The 17,462-nt window shown below is 36.2% G+C and overlaps 1 protein-coding gene across 2 annotated transcripts in view; it reads left to right on the top strand.

Annotated features, from left to right (window-relative positions):
• TfIIA-L (transcription factor IIA L) overlaps positions 1-17,462 on the top strand; it is a 65,125-nt gene that overhangs the window by 35,514 nt on the left and 12,149 nt on the right. The window contains exons 5-6 of one of the 2 annotated variants that reach the window (XM_081765036.1): positions 532-653; positions 11,121-11,228. In XM_081765036.1, the coding sequence (XP_081621162.1) occupies positions 532-653; positions 11,121-11,228 (230 nt within the window). The remainder of the gene's footprint in view (positions 1-531; positions 654-11,120; positions 11,229-17,462) is intronic. The other variant, XM_081765037.1, reaches the window with a different exon arrangement.

The raw sequence follows: 17,462 nt of genomic DNA, 5'->3' as shown, positions 1-17,462 counted from the left end.
CAAACTTCTACAAGGTTGAACTAAGAAATGCGTCTCAATATTTAATAATGCCGAAATTTTCGATGGGAAGCTTTATCTTCGTTAGCGAATGATTTATTTACGTGAACTTGCACTGCTGATTCAATAACGTCTCATAGTTTTTCCATTATATAATGAAAAACTTTTATTTTATAGATACGATAAAAAGTAGCTGTAACAGTGTGAAAACAAAATACATAGATTGAGGTTTTCCGTTAAAAATTTCGTCATTATTAAATATTTAGACGTATTCCTGAGTTTAATTTACTAGCTGTGATTATGCATCAGATTAGTTTCTGTAGTTGTCTGCATGGTTAGTTAGCAGCATATTTTAAATAGGAAGATTGATGCTTTTGAATTTGCAATATTATTTATTTTAGCATATTGACAGATTATTGTATAATGGTAGAAAATGCAGAGAAGAGGCGTGTGACAAATGGTATTATAGTATCAGTAGTTTTATAACAAACTAGTGTAATATTTGTTTATAAAGAAGGAAACTGACATTTCCAGGTGCAATGCAAGCCCAGGCACAGACTACAACTACAGGAACCCCAACCACTGTGAACAATGCCATTGGAAGGCCGGCCTTTCAGCAAAATGTTCAGCATACAAATGCTAGTCTTCAGGGACAGGTAAGACAATATCATTGTCTGGCAACATTTACTGTTTTCTGCCATGTAGTTCATCTCTTGCGCAGTTTTCTGTTTATTCATTTTGAAACAGTGTTTTGTCTTTTTTATAAAAGTTACATTAACATTTGCTTTACATATGTATTACTCAGAAAAATGTGGACAGGTTTTCTGTTGCATATCAGGCATATCCATAATTAAGTTACGAGTGACACTTCTTTTTTCCTATCTTTTTTTCTTTCCTTTTTTCTTATGTTTGATTCTTTAGTCTTGCAGCCCCTACAGAAAATTCAGGGAATGTTTCGCGAGAGCAATTCAAAAGCTCCACAAACAAAAAAAAAAAAAAAAAAACTGCTTGTACGATTATAGTCTGTAAGTTAGTGGTTAGGATAAGTTAAAATTTTAAAAAAATGGAGAATTTACATATGTTTCGTATTGCAAAAGGATGTTAGAAATGTTATTCTTGCAGTCCAATTGAGTAACACCAATATTAATACTTGATCTGTGTGACAATAATGTTTTTAATTTAAATCTGTGCAATTTGTATGTACACTTTCGATACAGGAGCGTAATTTCAGATTTTGCTTGGGGGGGAAGGAAGACCCTTTGATATAAGTAAAATTTCGCATATTTCACTGATTTACTACTATTTAATTGATAAAATCTATAGAAATCTCAAACTCAGGGAGGGGGTGGCAATTGCCCTCCCTGCCCCCCCTAAATGACGCCCCTGTTTCGATAGCTTAAAATTAAACACAGTAGTGTGTGCGTCAGTTTTAGAACTATATTGGTGACAATTAGAAGTATGTGTGTCACTGTTTGGGAAAGACAAAGAAACAAATAAATAATAATAATAATAATAATAATAATAATAATAATAATAATAATAAAGTAAAGTGAATATAATTTGCTTAACAGTGTATTTTTTGACATATGTAGTCATGGGCGTCTCTCACAAGTTAAAATTGGGAGGGGGGGGGACGACTGAACACTACTAGATCCCAACTGAATTTACGTCAAAATTATGAGTAAATGGTAAGTTACTTGAATTATGAGCTACCTGGATCCTAATACTACCTTTACCAATACAATCGATAGGTTAAGCATGACGTTTTTCCGCCAGTTATTTGCTGTCCATTTGTTTCCGCTGGGTTCCAAAGTCGTGAGCTGCATATTGAACTTACAATTACTATATTTTCCATTGACTTATAAATATTAAAATAAAAGAATTACTTTAAAAAAAAAAAAAAAGTTCCTAAAAGGGGGAACTTTGAAGTCTGAATAGATCAAAGATAAATAAGAGAGGGAAACGTATTTGCATGAAAATAAAGTGGAACATCCATCAATCTATGCTTTCTGTACGTACAAATGTAATTATTGTTTGGAACCGAAAATATGAATTTTAGATCCTTGCAGTTAGGTTTAGTGCAGTAGAGATTAAATCACTTAACTGACACGTTCACCCTAATTTTCTTCCATTACTGCTACAAATTTAAGTTTAAATACAATATGGGTTTTAGGTAGCTCCTTCGCCTTGACATCGGAATTATACTCTTAATACTATCCACTAATTTATTCTTTCTCTACCTTTCATGTTTTCCTTCTACCATACCTCCTACATGTCATTCGGAATATAATTTATTCTTCAACAATGTCTTATATCTTCTTAATTACTTTCACTCATTGTTCCCTATGTTCCATGGTTCCATGTTTACTCATTGGTTCATTGTTCCAAATTTTACGTTCACCTCAAAGTATAAATTTCCAGAACTCAAGTATTTTGTGTCTTCTTCTCGTAATGCAAAACTTCTGCTTCTTACAGTCCAATACTCTTCATCCCAGTCCTTTCTGTAACTCTTCATTCAGTGACTCACACAGTATGCATTTCATTACAATCATCTTAAGGATTTTTTACCATTTTCCCCGCCTTTTCTACATTTAGATTTTATAACTACGTTAATAATACTATGTAGGTATTGTAATATGCGGCTAATTGACTGCCTGGTCCAGACGTCTATCACAGCCTCAATAATCTCACCATCATTCTTGTAATCGTTTTCATATTTATTTTTATCTCATATTCATTTCAGAGCCTTTCCTTATGTTCTCTGGCATTATGTTAATTTTCGATTCAGATTCTGCGGTAACAATCATCTTTAGTCCTTCTACCTCCTATAATCAGTATGTTTTCCAATCAAACTCTTATTCGATACTCTTCTATCTAGGTAGATAGTACTCGTAAATGATGTTACTAAGAGATGAAATTTTTATCAAATACCTCTTCCCATTTCGTTATCCTATATCATTTGCAGTGTTCTAACTTTAAATACTCGTACTTGGTTCGTATGTATTTTTTTCTTCGCTTAAGATCCACCTTTCTTAAAAGGAATATTACTAGCTAGGTAGTTTGTTGTACCTTCGCAGTATTGCCAATACAATCCTCAAAGCTTATCTGGACACATGTCTTCATTAGCACACCACGCGTTTCCATACAGACAAGTGAACCCTTCACCCTCTACCCGGAACACTCCTTCCCTGGCGTGCTAAATCTCCGGACCTAAGCTTATCGGGCACTGTGGGACATTACGGGATGACACCTGACCGCCAGTTTAGCTCTCAAGAACCATTTCTTTCACTGAGATACAGCATCTGTACGATCAGTTACGCATCTGAGCTGATTCTTGCGTGGCTGCTCGGAGTAGTTATATGTTGTATTAAGGCGAGTGTTGTACGTTTTTGAACAATTTGTATAACATGTTCAGGATGTCTCATCGATGTCATGTTGAGAACAGTACCATCTACAATCACTTTCTTCCTGTGTACAACTTTGAACCAGTTTTCTTCAGCACATTTGCAGCAGTGTACTTCTATGGTCCTTATACAAAATCTTGACTCTCTGAAAGAAGTCTTATGATGACACTTGATTTGATTTCGAATTTCGAATATTTCTTTTTCCTTCTTCTGTATTCTTAATCAAGTGATGTGTATATTGTCTACCTTTTCGCCCTTAATTTCACTATATGTTTTTAAACTTGTCCCTTAGCATTCCAACTCCTTTGCCATCCTCATCTACTTCGTTTTCCGTTTTAATACCTAATATATATATATAATATTTATTTATTCATTCTCAAGCTGAATTCTCTCATTAGAAGTTCATTTCTATCTTTAGTTTTTATATGGTCATACTAGTTTCCCTTGCTACTTTCTATTTCCATGAAATTTACCTTCAGATACATTATTAAAATTTCTCTATGCTTTTTATTTTCTCTTGTCAGCTTTACTTCTGTTGTATATTCCTCTGTCTTTGTAGATTTCTTTTTTGAGTTGAGTTGATTTTGAGTTTAACGTCCCGTTCAGCAGCAAGGTTATATGAGACGTGGACCTACTGATTAACGTGGAATCCGAACCACATGAGCTCCCGCCGGGAATCGAACCCGGGTCTCCCACGCCAAAGGCAGATTTCTTTTTTAATTCGCGGATCAACTTTCTATACATTTTCTCTTCTCTGCTCTTCGTTTGTCATGAAATCCAATCGTTGCTGTTAAGCAATGACAGGAGTGTATGACTTCATTCACACCAACCTAATATTTAACAACACGTATAAATTCATTTGTTCTGCCCTTCTGTATCCCTTCCACATAGATCAGCATTGGTCAACTTTACCTTCTCAAAAATATATTCGGGGGATACGTCCCCCTGTCCCCCCCCGCTAGAGACGCTCGGGTAGGTAGTGTATAAATACCGTAAATAAACATTCTGTTCCAGTAGATCCATTTATTATTAACAACGAATGACATATTTTTAGCGCCATAAAAAATATTTTTTACCATTTTCTCGAAAGCTAGGCCGCGGTGGTTCAGTGGTAGAGCATTCACCTCTGGTGTCTGGGGTCCTTGGTTCGATCCCAGCTCGCGCCAAGTGAGCTTTGTGGTGGACAATCATTGTATTGTGTACGTGGGTTTTCTCAGGGTTCTCCTGTTTCCTCCTCCTTTCTTCATTCCACCAAAACATTGATTTCTCATTATCACTGTTTTCTTTTCTTCTTGCCGGCATAACCGTGGGACGTTGAACTTAAATATTTCATCTTTCCTCGAAAACTACGCATAACAATTTTAACCAAGTATTTCATTGTTACACTCAAGCATGTCATTTTGTTCAGCTTAATGAGGTTTATCGGTCGATAGATGCCTTATTTTTGAACAGTATTATAATTTAACAAAAAACATATTTTATATTGTTGCCTTGCTAGTGTAATAACGAAATGCTTGTTGAGGTTATAGTGTACTTCAGTATGAGTTTCATCCTAATACGTGATGTAGTTGCCGTACAGCATCAATTTTTAGGTTTACAAAAAAATGTTTTTGATCCGCTTTCATGAAAGCTACGTATAAGGTTTTACACTCATCCATATAATTTTGTTTGGCTTGATGAAGTGGTGTATGTCTCATCATTCTTTAGCGTTAAATGCTAATAATAATATTCTAGAATGTGGATGTTATTTTTAATTTTCATGCACTGGGAGGCCATATTTATTTGAATGCATAAAGGAACTCATTAGTTAAGGTTTCCTTAGCTTAAAACAGCATTAATTTATTATCACATGTTGAAGCTCTTGACATTCTTGATTTCGACTACTCGAAGATTAATTAAAAAGTAAAACAGTATTAGAAAAGCTTTGGGAGATTTGTAACAGGCACACATGCTATGGAATCGTCTTGATATGGGAAACATTGAAGTTCCCCAAGGACATGTATGAGCTAACAGTGGCAGATAACTGAATAAGTTAGGTGAATCCGCACAACCAATGTGGCTAGGTTTACGTGTAGAAAACTTGCACATACGTTCATAGCTATTTGTAACTTTTAATGTGGTACGTTTCAGAAACACTTCTATATTTTATACTATTCCTAGCTTAACGATTGCTAGGAAACACATATTCACCCATAACTTTTGTTCACACAACTTCGTCCTATATATTTTCATAAGTACTGTGAGACGTTGTGTTCATTAGAAGAGAGTAATGTGCTCTATAAGCATCGTTGTCAGGAAAAGACCGCGACACCGAGTGAGGAAGTACCCTTTGAAATGCAGTCAGGTACATTAGGCCGTTGTCAGTGCAGTATTGTCGTGCAAAGTGAATGGTCTCTTGGAAGATGGCAGGAAGGATTCATGTAATTGGTTATGATTATAGCAGAAATGTTGGTTTGCTTAGGAAGGTCAAAGTGTCACAGAAGTTGCATGTGCAATCATTAGCATATTAAAGAGCATCCTTCCTACTTCAAAAAGTCACTGTTTCATTAGGAATAGCTCTGTGTGTGCATGTCAGAAGTCTCGTGGAAGGTGTCCAACAGTTCGACGGGATTTGTACATAGGCTAAATGACAAAGAAGAACCGACCTGCTATTAAATCTCAAATTGGTCACGCGTTTTCCGCTGCTTCTAATGTCTTTCCCTCAGAATCACTTCACGACGACTCAGTAATGTTGGTTATGTACTCGGAAGCCAGTAAAGTATGTTCCATTATTCTCTGTCCACCGCCATGCCAGATCATGTTATTGTAGGGAACATCGTGGGTAATACCAAAGGACCTAGTCCGATGTGATGTTTTCAGATCAATCACTGTTCTTTGCGACAAGATTCTGGACATTACATGGTGAGGAGAGAACGAGAGGAACAGTATCATCCACAGCATATTCGTGAATGTGGCAGATATAGGGGTGCAGAATTTATGGTATAGGCGGGCATAATGAGCAATGGAAAGAACACCGTTGTATATCTTCAGCGTAGGATCTATTACTGGAAAACGGTAATCTATCGAGATTCCGATAAGATATGTTCATTCCCATGGTGCAATGGGTCCTGATTTTTCGTACTTTGATAATAACACGTTTCCACACTGAACTACTCAAGTTGCAGAGACATTGGTAGTGAGGACATTAACCGTATATGCCCTCTCCGCTTGTCTAATGGCCAGCGCGCGCGGGATCCCGGGTTCACTTCCTGGGTGAGAGAGCATTGAACGCATTACTGTGGTTCAGATTCTATCTTGAACTATAGGTCACGTTTCATATAGCATCAGTGCTGAAAATGGGCCACTGAATTTAAGGAAAGAAACAAACGAACATAAACCGTGTAAATTGGCCATCACATTCCCTTGGAATGCTCTCGGAAGACGAGTTCTACAGAGAAAACCACCATTCTGGACCCTTCAGGCCCTTAAAACTTCTCTTTTTAAGGAAGAGTGGGCCAACATACGAGGCCTTGCAGAACACCCTCATCGACAAAATGTTAAACAGATGTGCAGTGCTGTCCGAGGGGGCCATACACATTACTGACGTGAACAAAACTTTGTCATGGCAAATGCATTTCACGCCATCTTCCCATATTGATTTGTATTTTCTACATGGTTTATCACGTCGTGTTTCTTGGAATGGCAGAAAATTCAAGCCATCTTTTGACAATACAGGGGAAAATAATATATGAATTCATATATTTATCAGTTGATGTATCCAGATCATGTTTCTTAAAAAAAAAAATGGATCAGTATGTTTTTGTTCCTTATCATTTGTCAACCAGTGTATTATTCCTTGAGAACACATACCATATGTATTTTGTTCCTTGTTTCCTTCCTAGATACCTAGAAAAACCGAATATACGTGTTTGATATGTACATTTCTTGTAAACTTACATCATTTGGTAGAAACGTAACAATATCAGAATACTAAATCATTTAGATATTTTATTAATCTAAACATGATTAATATATGATAAACCAAACCTGAAGTATTCATGCATTTGTATTTGCGAAATAAATTGTTAGACTTTCATACTATGCTGTTCAAAAATATGAAATATCTTTTAGAACTGTTATCTCCATTCATCTGTTTTTCGACAGCTGGCAGAACAAAAGCGATTAAATATAGCGAGAAGATCTTGTCCCAAGAATAGGCCTATTCTCCGTCATTTTGCCTCTGCTGAGCTCGGAAGTAGTAGAAATTGCTACCTTTTCAGGTTTTAGTGTTGGTCTCTACATAGCAAAACTGGTAATAGCGACAATTTCTTATGTCAGGATTCAGGTTCCCAAGAATAGGTTTTAACCCCACCTTTATGCATCTATTGAGACCAAAAGCGATAGATTTAAGCACAGGTGGTTTTAATAATGGATACCATGTACCAAAAGACAGTAAAAGAGCGAAAATTTATTTTGTATGAATTACACATCCATGGAAATAGATCTATTTCTGCCCTTGTCCCTTATTAATACCAGAAATGTTATAGAAATAGCATTTCCGATTTCAGTATTGGACGCTTATAGAGCAAATCTGTATTAAATACTAAAATAAGCGTTTTTTTAAAAAAATAGGAATTCGTAATTTCAAAAATAAATTCCAGCTCTGCCATGAACACTCGATTGAAACTGGAAGTAGTAGTATTCCGGTTTCAATATTGAATTCATATAGCTTGGAAGTGTACCGTAGATTCACAATGTGAATTGGAGTTCATTTGCTAGACTCCTCAACTACGCTAGCATAAATATGGGAAGTCTTATTGAACGACTCCGTCTGTTGACGTCGACAGGGCTCAGAGTGAAAAATGGTAAGAAGCTACGAAGAAAGTTTTCTGGCATGGAATCAATATCCCCAAAATAGGTTCCATCTCCACTATTATACCTCTAAACTGGAAGTGGCAGATATCTCTCTCTTCCGTTTGAGTGTTTATGCTCATACAGCAAAAACGGAAATGGATCATTTATCTTGAAACACAATAGTAACTTTTAAACTAATTGAAACAAGTGTAGCAAAGCTTCTGCCATTTGACTTGATTGGCGTTCTTGTTTGTCCATCCGACAGTAACTCTTGTAAAACTTATCCTATTTTAATGAAACTTGATCCCTTCGTTCAACATGCAGAAATAGCCCTATTATTTGGACTGGCAATCAATTAAGAATAATGGAATAAAATCCACCCCCTATCCTATAGGTTTGAATATGTACATGCAAGATAATTTTCCAATATAAACCACGTAAGAAATATTCTATTACGATAAAACATAGTGTATAGGTTCTTTAGGGTATTCGTATAGCTTGGGTTACAATGCACCAAGAACGAAAGGGTGAATTTACCTTCATCTGCAATTAAAAAATAATTTTCGCGTTAATTTTCGTTAAAAAAAGAAGCAATTTTAGTGTAATATGTTATACATTTTCTTTCAAGCTTTTTTATAATCCCCTTTGCATGGAGTTAAAATCGGTAAAGGATAAAATAGTGAACCCCCTCCATTTTTTTTTTTTTTTTTTTTTGGTCAAACTAATTTTGTTTTGATACAATATTATGTTTCACCTTTTCCTTAATCCGTACTTGTGATTAAAATCAGTTAAGAGTAAGTGGTAAATTTAGCTCCCTAACGGGGGATAGGATACTGTCCTCCCTCTCAGTAAAAATGTGATGTGTGGCGTCTCTCGTAAAAATAATATATTTTCACGCGTTATGGTGCGGGTTTTTTATTTATTATTATTATTATTTAGGCTTTACAATCATTTCTACTACTTGGATTTAAAATGAAAGAATGTCGGAATAAACGTACCCCTTCCCCCTTGGTTAAAAAAAAAGTCTATCAACTTCCCTAAAAATTGTTCAATTTTGTCACAATATGATGTTTTCACATAGTCCCCAAATTGATGTTTGACATGATCTCCACTGTTTGAAGTCATATATAAGGACTCACTGCATCCTTCTCCATGATTTATCTATTGACAATTTTAGTGAGAAAAAATATTCTGAAAGAATATGGAGCAATATTGTTAGTTCTCCAATCGTTTCAACTGCTTGGAGTCGAAATGATTCAGTAACGAGAGAGTACATTTTCCCCAATTTTATATTACATATTTTCAGTGAAAATTAATTTAAAAACTCGAATTTTTGTAGAACATAGTGTGTGTTTTGTTGGAGATTAGAGATTTACTCTTATGGCTTAGGGTTCAGATTATTAAGAAAAGAGAAAGAGAGAGTGAACAGGTTTAATAATAAACAACATTAACGAACTCTATGGCTTATGGAACGTAAAGGTTCAATGTCGCATTCAGAAACAAGTTCTCCATTAACTTCTTTCCTTAGTCAGTTGAACAGTTGGATCCCTATTTCCGCGAAATTCATCTTAATATTGTTATCCCATCTGCGTCTAGATCTTCGTAATGACCTTTTCTCAATTGAATTTTCAGTTAAGATTTGGAAAGCGTTCCGAGTTTCTTCCATTCTGGCTATGTGCCCTGCCCAATTGATCTTCCTAGAATTGGTATTCTTAAGACTGTTAGGTAAATGGTATAAATTAATGCAATTTCTCGTTATGAAGTTGCCGCCATTTCCCATTCCTGTCCCTCTTGGGTCCGAATATTCGACTCAGCGTTGTATTATCAAATACTTTCAGTTTGCGTTCTTTTCTCAAAGAAAGCTACCATAATTCGCAACCATACAACAAAACCAACATAATTCTCAATATTATGTATTTTAAGGTTCAGATTTTCAACAGAATTCACAAACACTTCAAAAAAGTTCGGATTGAGTAATAACGCTTTTTCTTTTGTTTTGTTTTGTTTTGTTTTCAGTCGGCATTTAATTTCTTCTTGGATATGGTTTTGGTCTCTTAATGTTAATCCTAGATATTTGAAAATGTCCACCTTGGAAAGTATTATTTGATATTTTAACATATCCATAATTCGTAGTTTTATAAGCACTTTGAATTTTCATATATTTAGTTTTCGCTGTATTTACTTCTAAACATGTGTTCTTACAGGCGTTTAATAAAACCCTACATTTTTTTGTGTTGTGCTTCTGTCGTCCGCTATTAGATTGGCATAATGAGCATACGCAACAACTTTGTGATTGCACTTCCGCTATAGGCCCTGTTTGCTATCTTTAATTTTCTTTATAGTGTATTCCAGAACAAAATTGGATAATAATGGCGACAGCGCATATATTTGTTTTAGGCCATTCTCGTCGTGAAAGCTCATGGACAAGTATTTCTGTACTTGGACTTTACTTGGGGTTTCATGCACAACGTTACTAGTAGATAAAACTTCGAAATTCTGTACGGTGAAAATGTCAGTAGAGGAAAATTGTTTAACATGTCTGTAACCCAGTGGAGGGCACGCTCGAACATGTCCAATAGATAGTGCTGACTGTTATGTTAATCGTTGTACTATATTAGTTTTAATAGTCTTGCAAATAGTTGTCCTCCACATCACCATAGTGCTATGCTACGGACATTTCGGAAATTCAATTGTCACACCTCCTCATAATAATAATAATATTAAATAATAATAATAATAATAATAATAATAATAATAATAATAATAATAATAGTAATAATAATAATAGTAATAATAAATAATAATAATAAATAATAATAATAATAATAAATAGACTCATTTTGGAGGAGATAGGATACATTTATATGTATCTGTTTTTCTTTTCAGAATGCAGTAAACTCAGGGACTATTGGGCAGCTGGATGGTGCAAATGATACACCAGTTGCAACTGTTGTTTTAGGCGATAGGAAAGGTTGTGACCCGAAGCATAGCAACGTAAGTTTATGTGAAGTGTTGAGAATGCTTATTATTCAATTTTTGTTGTTTTATATCTTGAAATATTGACGGCAAAAGTAGGATCTGTTGATGCTGCTACAGTAAATTTTATCACAGATTTGTATGCAAATGCTTATTTATAAAGGGTAATTTCATGCAAAAATTGTGCATATGGTGGCCATTGCTTTATGCAAGTTACTTGTTGCGCCCGATCCTTCACTGTAGGTTAAAATCGTGCTTAAGTAAAAATTATTTATTTTTTAACAGTTTTAGTCGGCAAATTGCGTCCACGCTGGCCACATGACACTTTACTATTAGGAATTAGAATAACGCAGTAAGATTTTGTCGTTTCTAAATAGTATATTAATTGATTGTTCGTGAATCCTCTATTGCCGGTCCTGGGCTCCTGCTCTTGGAGGCAAAATAGTATGGCTTATACTGTGAGGATTGATCTTACATGATGGTCTGTGGCGCCAGAGTTGGTTTGGAGCCCTGAGCCCACTTTAATAGTAAGGGCTAACCTCATTGTTGCATAAGGACCTAAAAGGCAAAATCTAAACTTAAACTTCGACCTAACTTAAACCAAACTCAACATCGAAAAATCGAAAGTCGTGAGAATATCTCCGTGGAAACGCGCTGTTACGGGTCAGAGTAGAACAAAGAGGACTTGAAAAGGTCGATCACTTCAAGTATCACGGAAGTATATTGACGAGAGACGCTTCCTGTACCAAAGAGATCAGGTCAAGATTTGCTATAGCCAAAGAAACATTTAGCAGATTTAATATCGGACTAAGGAAAAAGTTGGTCAAGTGCTATATATGGAGTATTGGACTGTATGGTTCAGAGACTTAGACATTGCGAAAGTTAGAGAAGAAATATTTAGAGAGCATGGAAATGTGATGTGTGGAGGAAGATGGAGAAGGTATGGACAGAGAAAGTAACAAACGAAGATGTTTTAAAATGGATAGAAGAGAAGAGGACGCTTGTAGAAGAGATCGATCTAGAAGCGTGAAAGAAACATTTCCAGGTCCCATTATTATTTTTATTTATTTATTTATTTTTAGTTTTTTAAATCCGCGATTCGCGAAATCCAAAATCTGTCTGGATCGTTGTACGGCCTCCAGTTCGGTTCTTACTGACGTACGCAATGGAAGGGGGAGGGATCGTGCTTTAAGCTTCCCTTGAGCAAGGTATCATGGAAACATAACATTTACAATATTTAGATATATAGGGCGTTTCAAAACAACACCGACAATGTTCGGGAGGTGGTTCCTGACACCAAAATAAGGCAAAAAGTATAGACCAATCAGGGTGCACAAACGCTTCCTTTCGGAGTTATAGGCTGCTGAAAACTTGAACTTTAAAGGTCCATAGCTCCAATACTATGGGATCTACCGTATTTGGGTCAAGAGTTCACTTAGGAATTAATATGTTCTCTACCCAAATATCCATGTTTCAGAATTCTAAGGTACTTCCGCAACAGTTTTTATAGAGGTAGTTTGTGAAGACCAATTTATATGTCCGTAGTCAAATTCCCTGTATAAAAATTGTTGCGCTGCTATTTTAGAATTATTCCTTTATATAAATGTTTCTGTTTTGTTTTCATTCTGTAAGCCATTTTACAACCTTTGTTTATTTATACATTTTTTTTTTTGTTTGTTTTTTGTGGGGGCCCGGTTGCTCAGTGGTAGATCGTTCACCTCCGGTGCTTGGGGTCCCTGGTTCGATCCCAGCTCGCACCGTGTGGACTGTGGTGGACAAACACCGTGCTCGTGGGTTTTCTTAAAGATTTCATTTCATTTCATTAAAGTTTTTTTGTTTTAATTTTTGAATTTGTACTTCATACTTCTTCATGCGTCGTTGTTCTGTTCCTGCTGCGCCATCCTTTCTTCACGTTCGTCATATCACACATCTCACTTTCTTTCGCTTCAAACGTGACGTGACAATTTGTCCCCATCCTCTTTACACTTCAGACACATTCTGTAATGTTCGAAATATAAATTCCACACCTACCTACACATTTTGTGTACGTTAATGTCTGCTGACGGGTAGACTGTGACGTAATTATCAGGGCTCATAGCGAGTCACTTTTTAAACTAAAAGTTACTTTTTTCGGGGGGGAATAAAGTCATTTTTCGTGTGATTTATGTTTAGCATTGGCAGTTTTCTAAGAAAAAATGTAAAAATAAATGGAAAAAGGCAGAAACTTGTTACTTATTACTCTTCTGAAAATTTCAGTACTTGATGCCATATGCAGCTGTGCTGCCACATGTGAACTAAGTCAGCTTTATTCTGACTTCAACCTTTATTCTTTCTAAAGCACAGTAGGTGGTTGGTGAGTGCTTAAGCTCTCAAGGTGGGTTTAAGAGCCCTTTTGTTTACAGTTCACTTTATCCCTTTTTACACTTTCCCTTCTGTTTGCCTGTTTAGTTTAGTTTACATTGTATGCGGAATGTTGGTACAAGCCAACCTATGTTTATCAATCGTGTGGTACCAAGACAAAATTTGTAACAAACCAATTGTTCAAGACAAAATATTATTACCAGTTAATGGTAATCTAGATGCTACATATTAATTACTTTACTTTAATTTTGTATTATTGGTCATAATGAAAATATAGAAATTTGGCCTTACCCCATCCAGATTAAGTTGAAATACAAAACGGTGCAAAGTGTGTAATTAATAATGAACCTCTAAACACAAGTAATTCAGTTTTCTTATTAGCTGTCAAACTTAAGTAAAATAATTTTTAATCCTAACATGTTAAAACATTACATATTTCAGCTATGATATTTTGGTTGAAAAAAAAAAAAAAAAAATGTAAAATTCAATTTATGCTCAAGTTTGGCATCAACGTTTAAAGTTACTTTTTGATGAGGTTTTGGTCACTTTTTGGTCATTTTTTCATGTGCTTTTGGTCACTTTTCAACTATTTAGAAGAGACCAGACCACTATGACTCCTGAATTATAAACAGCAAATGCCTACACAACACATATTCAACGTAGACATCATAGTTTCGAGTACAAAAGTAGTATCCAGTCATATTGAAGAGTTATGTGTGTTATTACGTTAATAAAATATAAACACTATTTTGTGATACTGTATTTCGGTAACCAATATACTACTTTTCTGTGTTACAGCGTTTGTTTCTGCTGTTGTATTTATGTGATGTTATTGTGTGAAGAAATGTTGGAAGGGGAGACACGAATAGTTTCGTGCATTATGTGACAGAGTTACCACAGTAAGAGAAGTAAAAGACAGTAGCAATAGTCCATTCTCGTTTTGTTCTTTATTATGTACGATTATTAAAGAGATCGTTGGTATTTGAAGAGGAAAACGGAAATGTCAAAAAACAAACTGCCACACAAAGTAATTCGGTTCGATACTGGAAAACTGTATATAAAATATTGTAAATTTGAAACCGCTCACACTGTAGTCATTGACCATGTTAAGGCATTTTTAAGTATGCTTTAATGTTTAAAGTTCTTTCATATATCACAGCTAAGTTAATCGCCATCTAGTTTGTTTAGTGGTTTGATCTCATGTTAAACATTTTTACATATTCACGGTAGAACAACTTAAAGTAAGAACGAATCCTCTCTCACAAATTTGATTAGGTTCAATTTATTGTAATTATTTTCCTGAAAAAGGTATGCGTACGCAAGAAATTTCACATAAGAACACTATCTCTAACAAAGGGGGATGCGGTGGCTCAGTGGTAGAGCGTTCACCTCTGGTGCTTGGGGTCCCGGGTTCGATCCCAGCCCCCGCCAAGTGAACTTTGTGATGGACAAACACCGTGCTCGTGGGTTTTCTCGGGGTTCTCCCGTTGCCTCCCACTATCTTCATTCCACCATTTCACTCATCTCTCATCATCACAGTCTCCTTTAGCCTAACCCGCATAACCGTGGGACGTAAAACTCAAAGATTTCATTTCATTTACTGTCTCTAACAACGCTAACATACTCAGTGTGCGAAGTCAAAATTGAGAGTACATTTATTGTGATTTGAAAATAACATTATGAAACTAGTGCCCCGTTGTGTTCGATGACCTTTTTTTGCAACACGAAATCCCATCGCTATAGAATTAGTGTGGTCTTTGTCAAAAAGTTGTGACACGTGGTTTTCATAGTCCTCTTTTGAAACTAACTTAACACCATTCAAGAAGCGACCGAAACAAATAATAGTTTGATGTGCCAAGTCTGAGCTATACAGTGGATGCATTAAAACCTCCCAGCCAAGTTCCTTAATTTCTGACGGGTAGTTAAAAATGTATACGGTCTGGCGATGTGAGCGTGCTATACGACACCTTTTCTTTTAATTCGTTTCAGCTGTTTCTTTTGACTTGCTCGGTATACTCGCGCTAACTGTCGACAGTACAGGTCTATCATTTTGACCACGGTAAGAGCTCGTAATGTATGGCGCCCTTCCAATCCCACCAAACGCATAGCATAACTTTTCTGCATATTAGTGTGGGCTTTACCACAGACTATGGAGCTTTCTGCTTCGATCACTTTCTTTTTCGCACATTGTTGTTGTAGACTATCCACATTTTACCACTCGTGATCAGCCGCTTCAGAAATGGTTCGAGTTCGTTACGTTTTCAATAGAGACTAGCAGATAGAAATTAGATCAAGTAAATGTTTTGGAGTCAGTTCATGTGTCATCCAAACACGAGCCAACTTAATCCAAATGGTTTAACACTGTTTGCTGCTGAATGTTTTGGTCAACTACTACGTACATGCCAGTCTTAGTAGACTTCTACCAGAATATTATCTCTCTTTTACTGTGATTGGCCACTTACTGCGAGAAGCATTTTAGGTATCGAAATTTTTAGAACGAAAGCTACTGAACTATGTTTTGCATGTTGCTTTTGATAACGTACCTTACCCACAAATAGCACAAATTTCGTCACTGGCTTGCTCTGCATTTGCACCTTTATCAAAATAAAATCGTAAAATGTTGCTCATTTTCCCGGAAAGTTCACTCATCTTTACAGTGCAATACTTTATGACTGATTATAAGAATTCCAACATGTTTTGCACATCTACTAGCTTCAACTGTCAGCTGTTAAATAACGTTAGGCCTGACCTTCATATTAGAGGTCTGTACGGGCTCGGGCCTACAAAGCATATGTCACTTTGGGTTCGGCCCGGGCTCGGACAGTAAATTTTTAAATATACATCCATATTTCTCGAGCGTAACTTTGTAAATATACTGTACAACGATATTTATTAGACTGTTCTTTGTGGAGAACTTTTGAAGCACAACTGTAAAATTAAATCTCTAATTGCTGTAAATAAAAATACAATTTTGCGTTAATTATTAAGTTTCTGTAATTCGGGCTAATTTGATTATCACACGAGCTCGGGCCTAAAAGCTAAAACATATTTCGGACTCGTGTCGGGCCTCACATTATAAATTCACGGACCGAGACGGGCCCAGGCTAAAAATTTAGGCGCGTATAGACCTCTACCTCATGTACTCTGAGATTTGAGATACTGACGCGATCTCATGCATAAGAGGCTCAGTACTTTTTTGACTACATGATATATGTACACATTGAACGCTCATTGCAATAGGAAAGCTTATTAATAGCGTGTTGGTGCACACTTCTTGGCATTCTTAGCGTTTAAATTGTCAGGAAAAGACTGTACAAGGTTTTAAACATTCTGCAGGTTTAGTCCAAGTCATGCTTGCTGTTGCAGTTTCTCCAGTTGGTGCATAGTATTCCTCCAATAATTGGGGCAGGCACGTACTATTCCAGCATTACTACATGTTCAATGAGGTTTCTGTCTGGCGTGTTTGAAGGTCAGAATAGGGTTGAGAACTCATTATCATGTTCCTTCAACCATTCTGTAGTCAAACGCAGCCCAATAACGCCTTATGCTACTGTAATAAGGCACTGTTATAAGGGGATTCGGCGTGGAGATATGGGTGCAGATGATTGGCTAACAGATTGTGATACCTTTCGTTATTTAGAGTTTAGTGATTGATTACTAATGGTTCTAAGAAATGCCTGGCGATCCCTTATTTACTTACAGTAAGGAATACCAGGAGATCGCTTACACTACCGTCGCCAGCTTGTTGAACTCCCATAGTGCAACCAGGGAACATGGACTCATGCTGTTTACGTCAGATTCGAACTTGCCCATCGCATGGTTTAGTAAGAAGCGGAACACATCACTGTAGACAACCGTCTTCCGTTGATACAGTGTCCATGACCCTTTGCC

Source organism: Thermobia domestica, chromosome 7 (genome assembly GCF_964235325.1).
Source record: "Thermobia domestica chromosome 7, izTheDome1.hap1.1, whole genome shotgun sequence".
Classification (NCBI taxonomy): Eukaryota; Metazoa; Arthropoda; class Insecta; order Zygentoma; family Lepismatidae; genus Thermobia; species Thermobia domestica.
The sequence above is the reverse complement of the archived record's forward strand: the minus strand, read 5'-3'. Positions and strand labels throughout refer to the sequence as shown.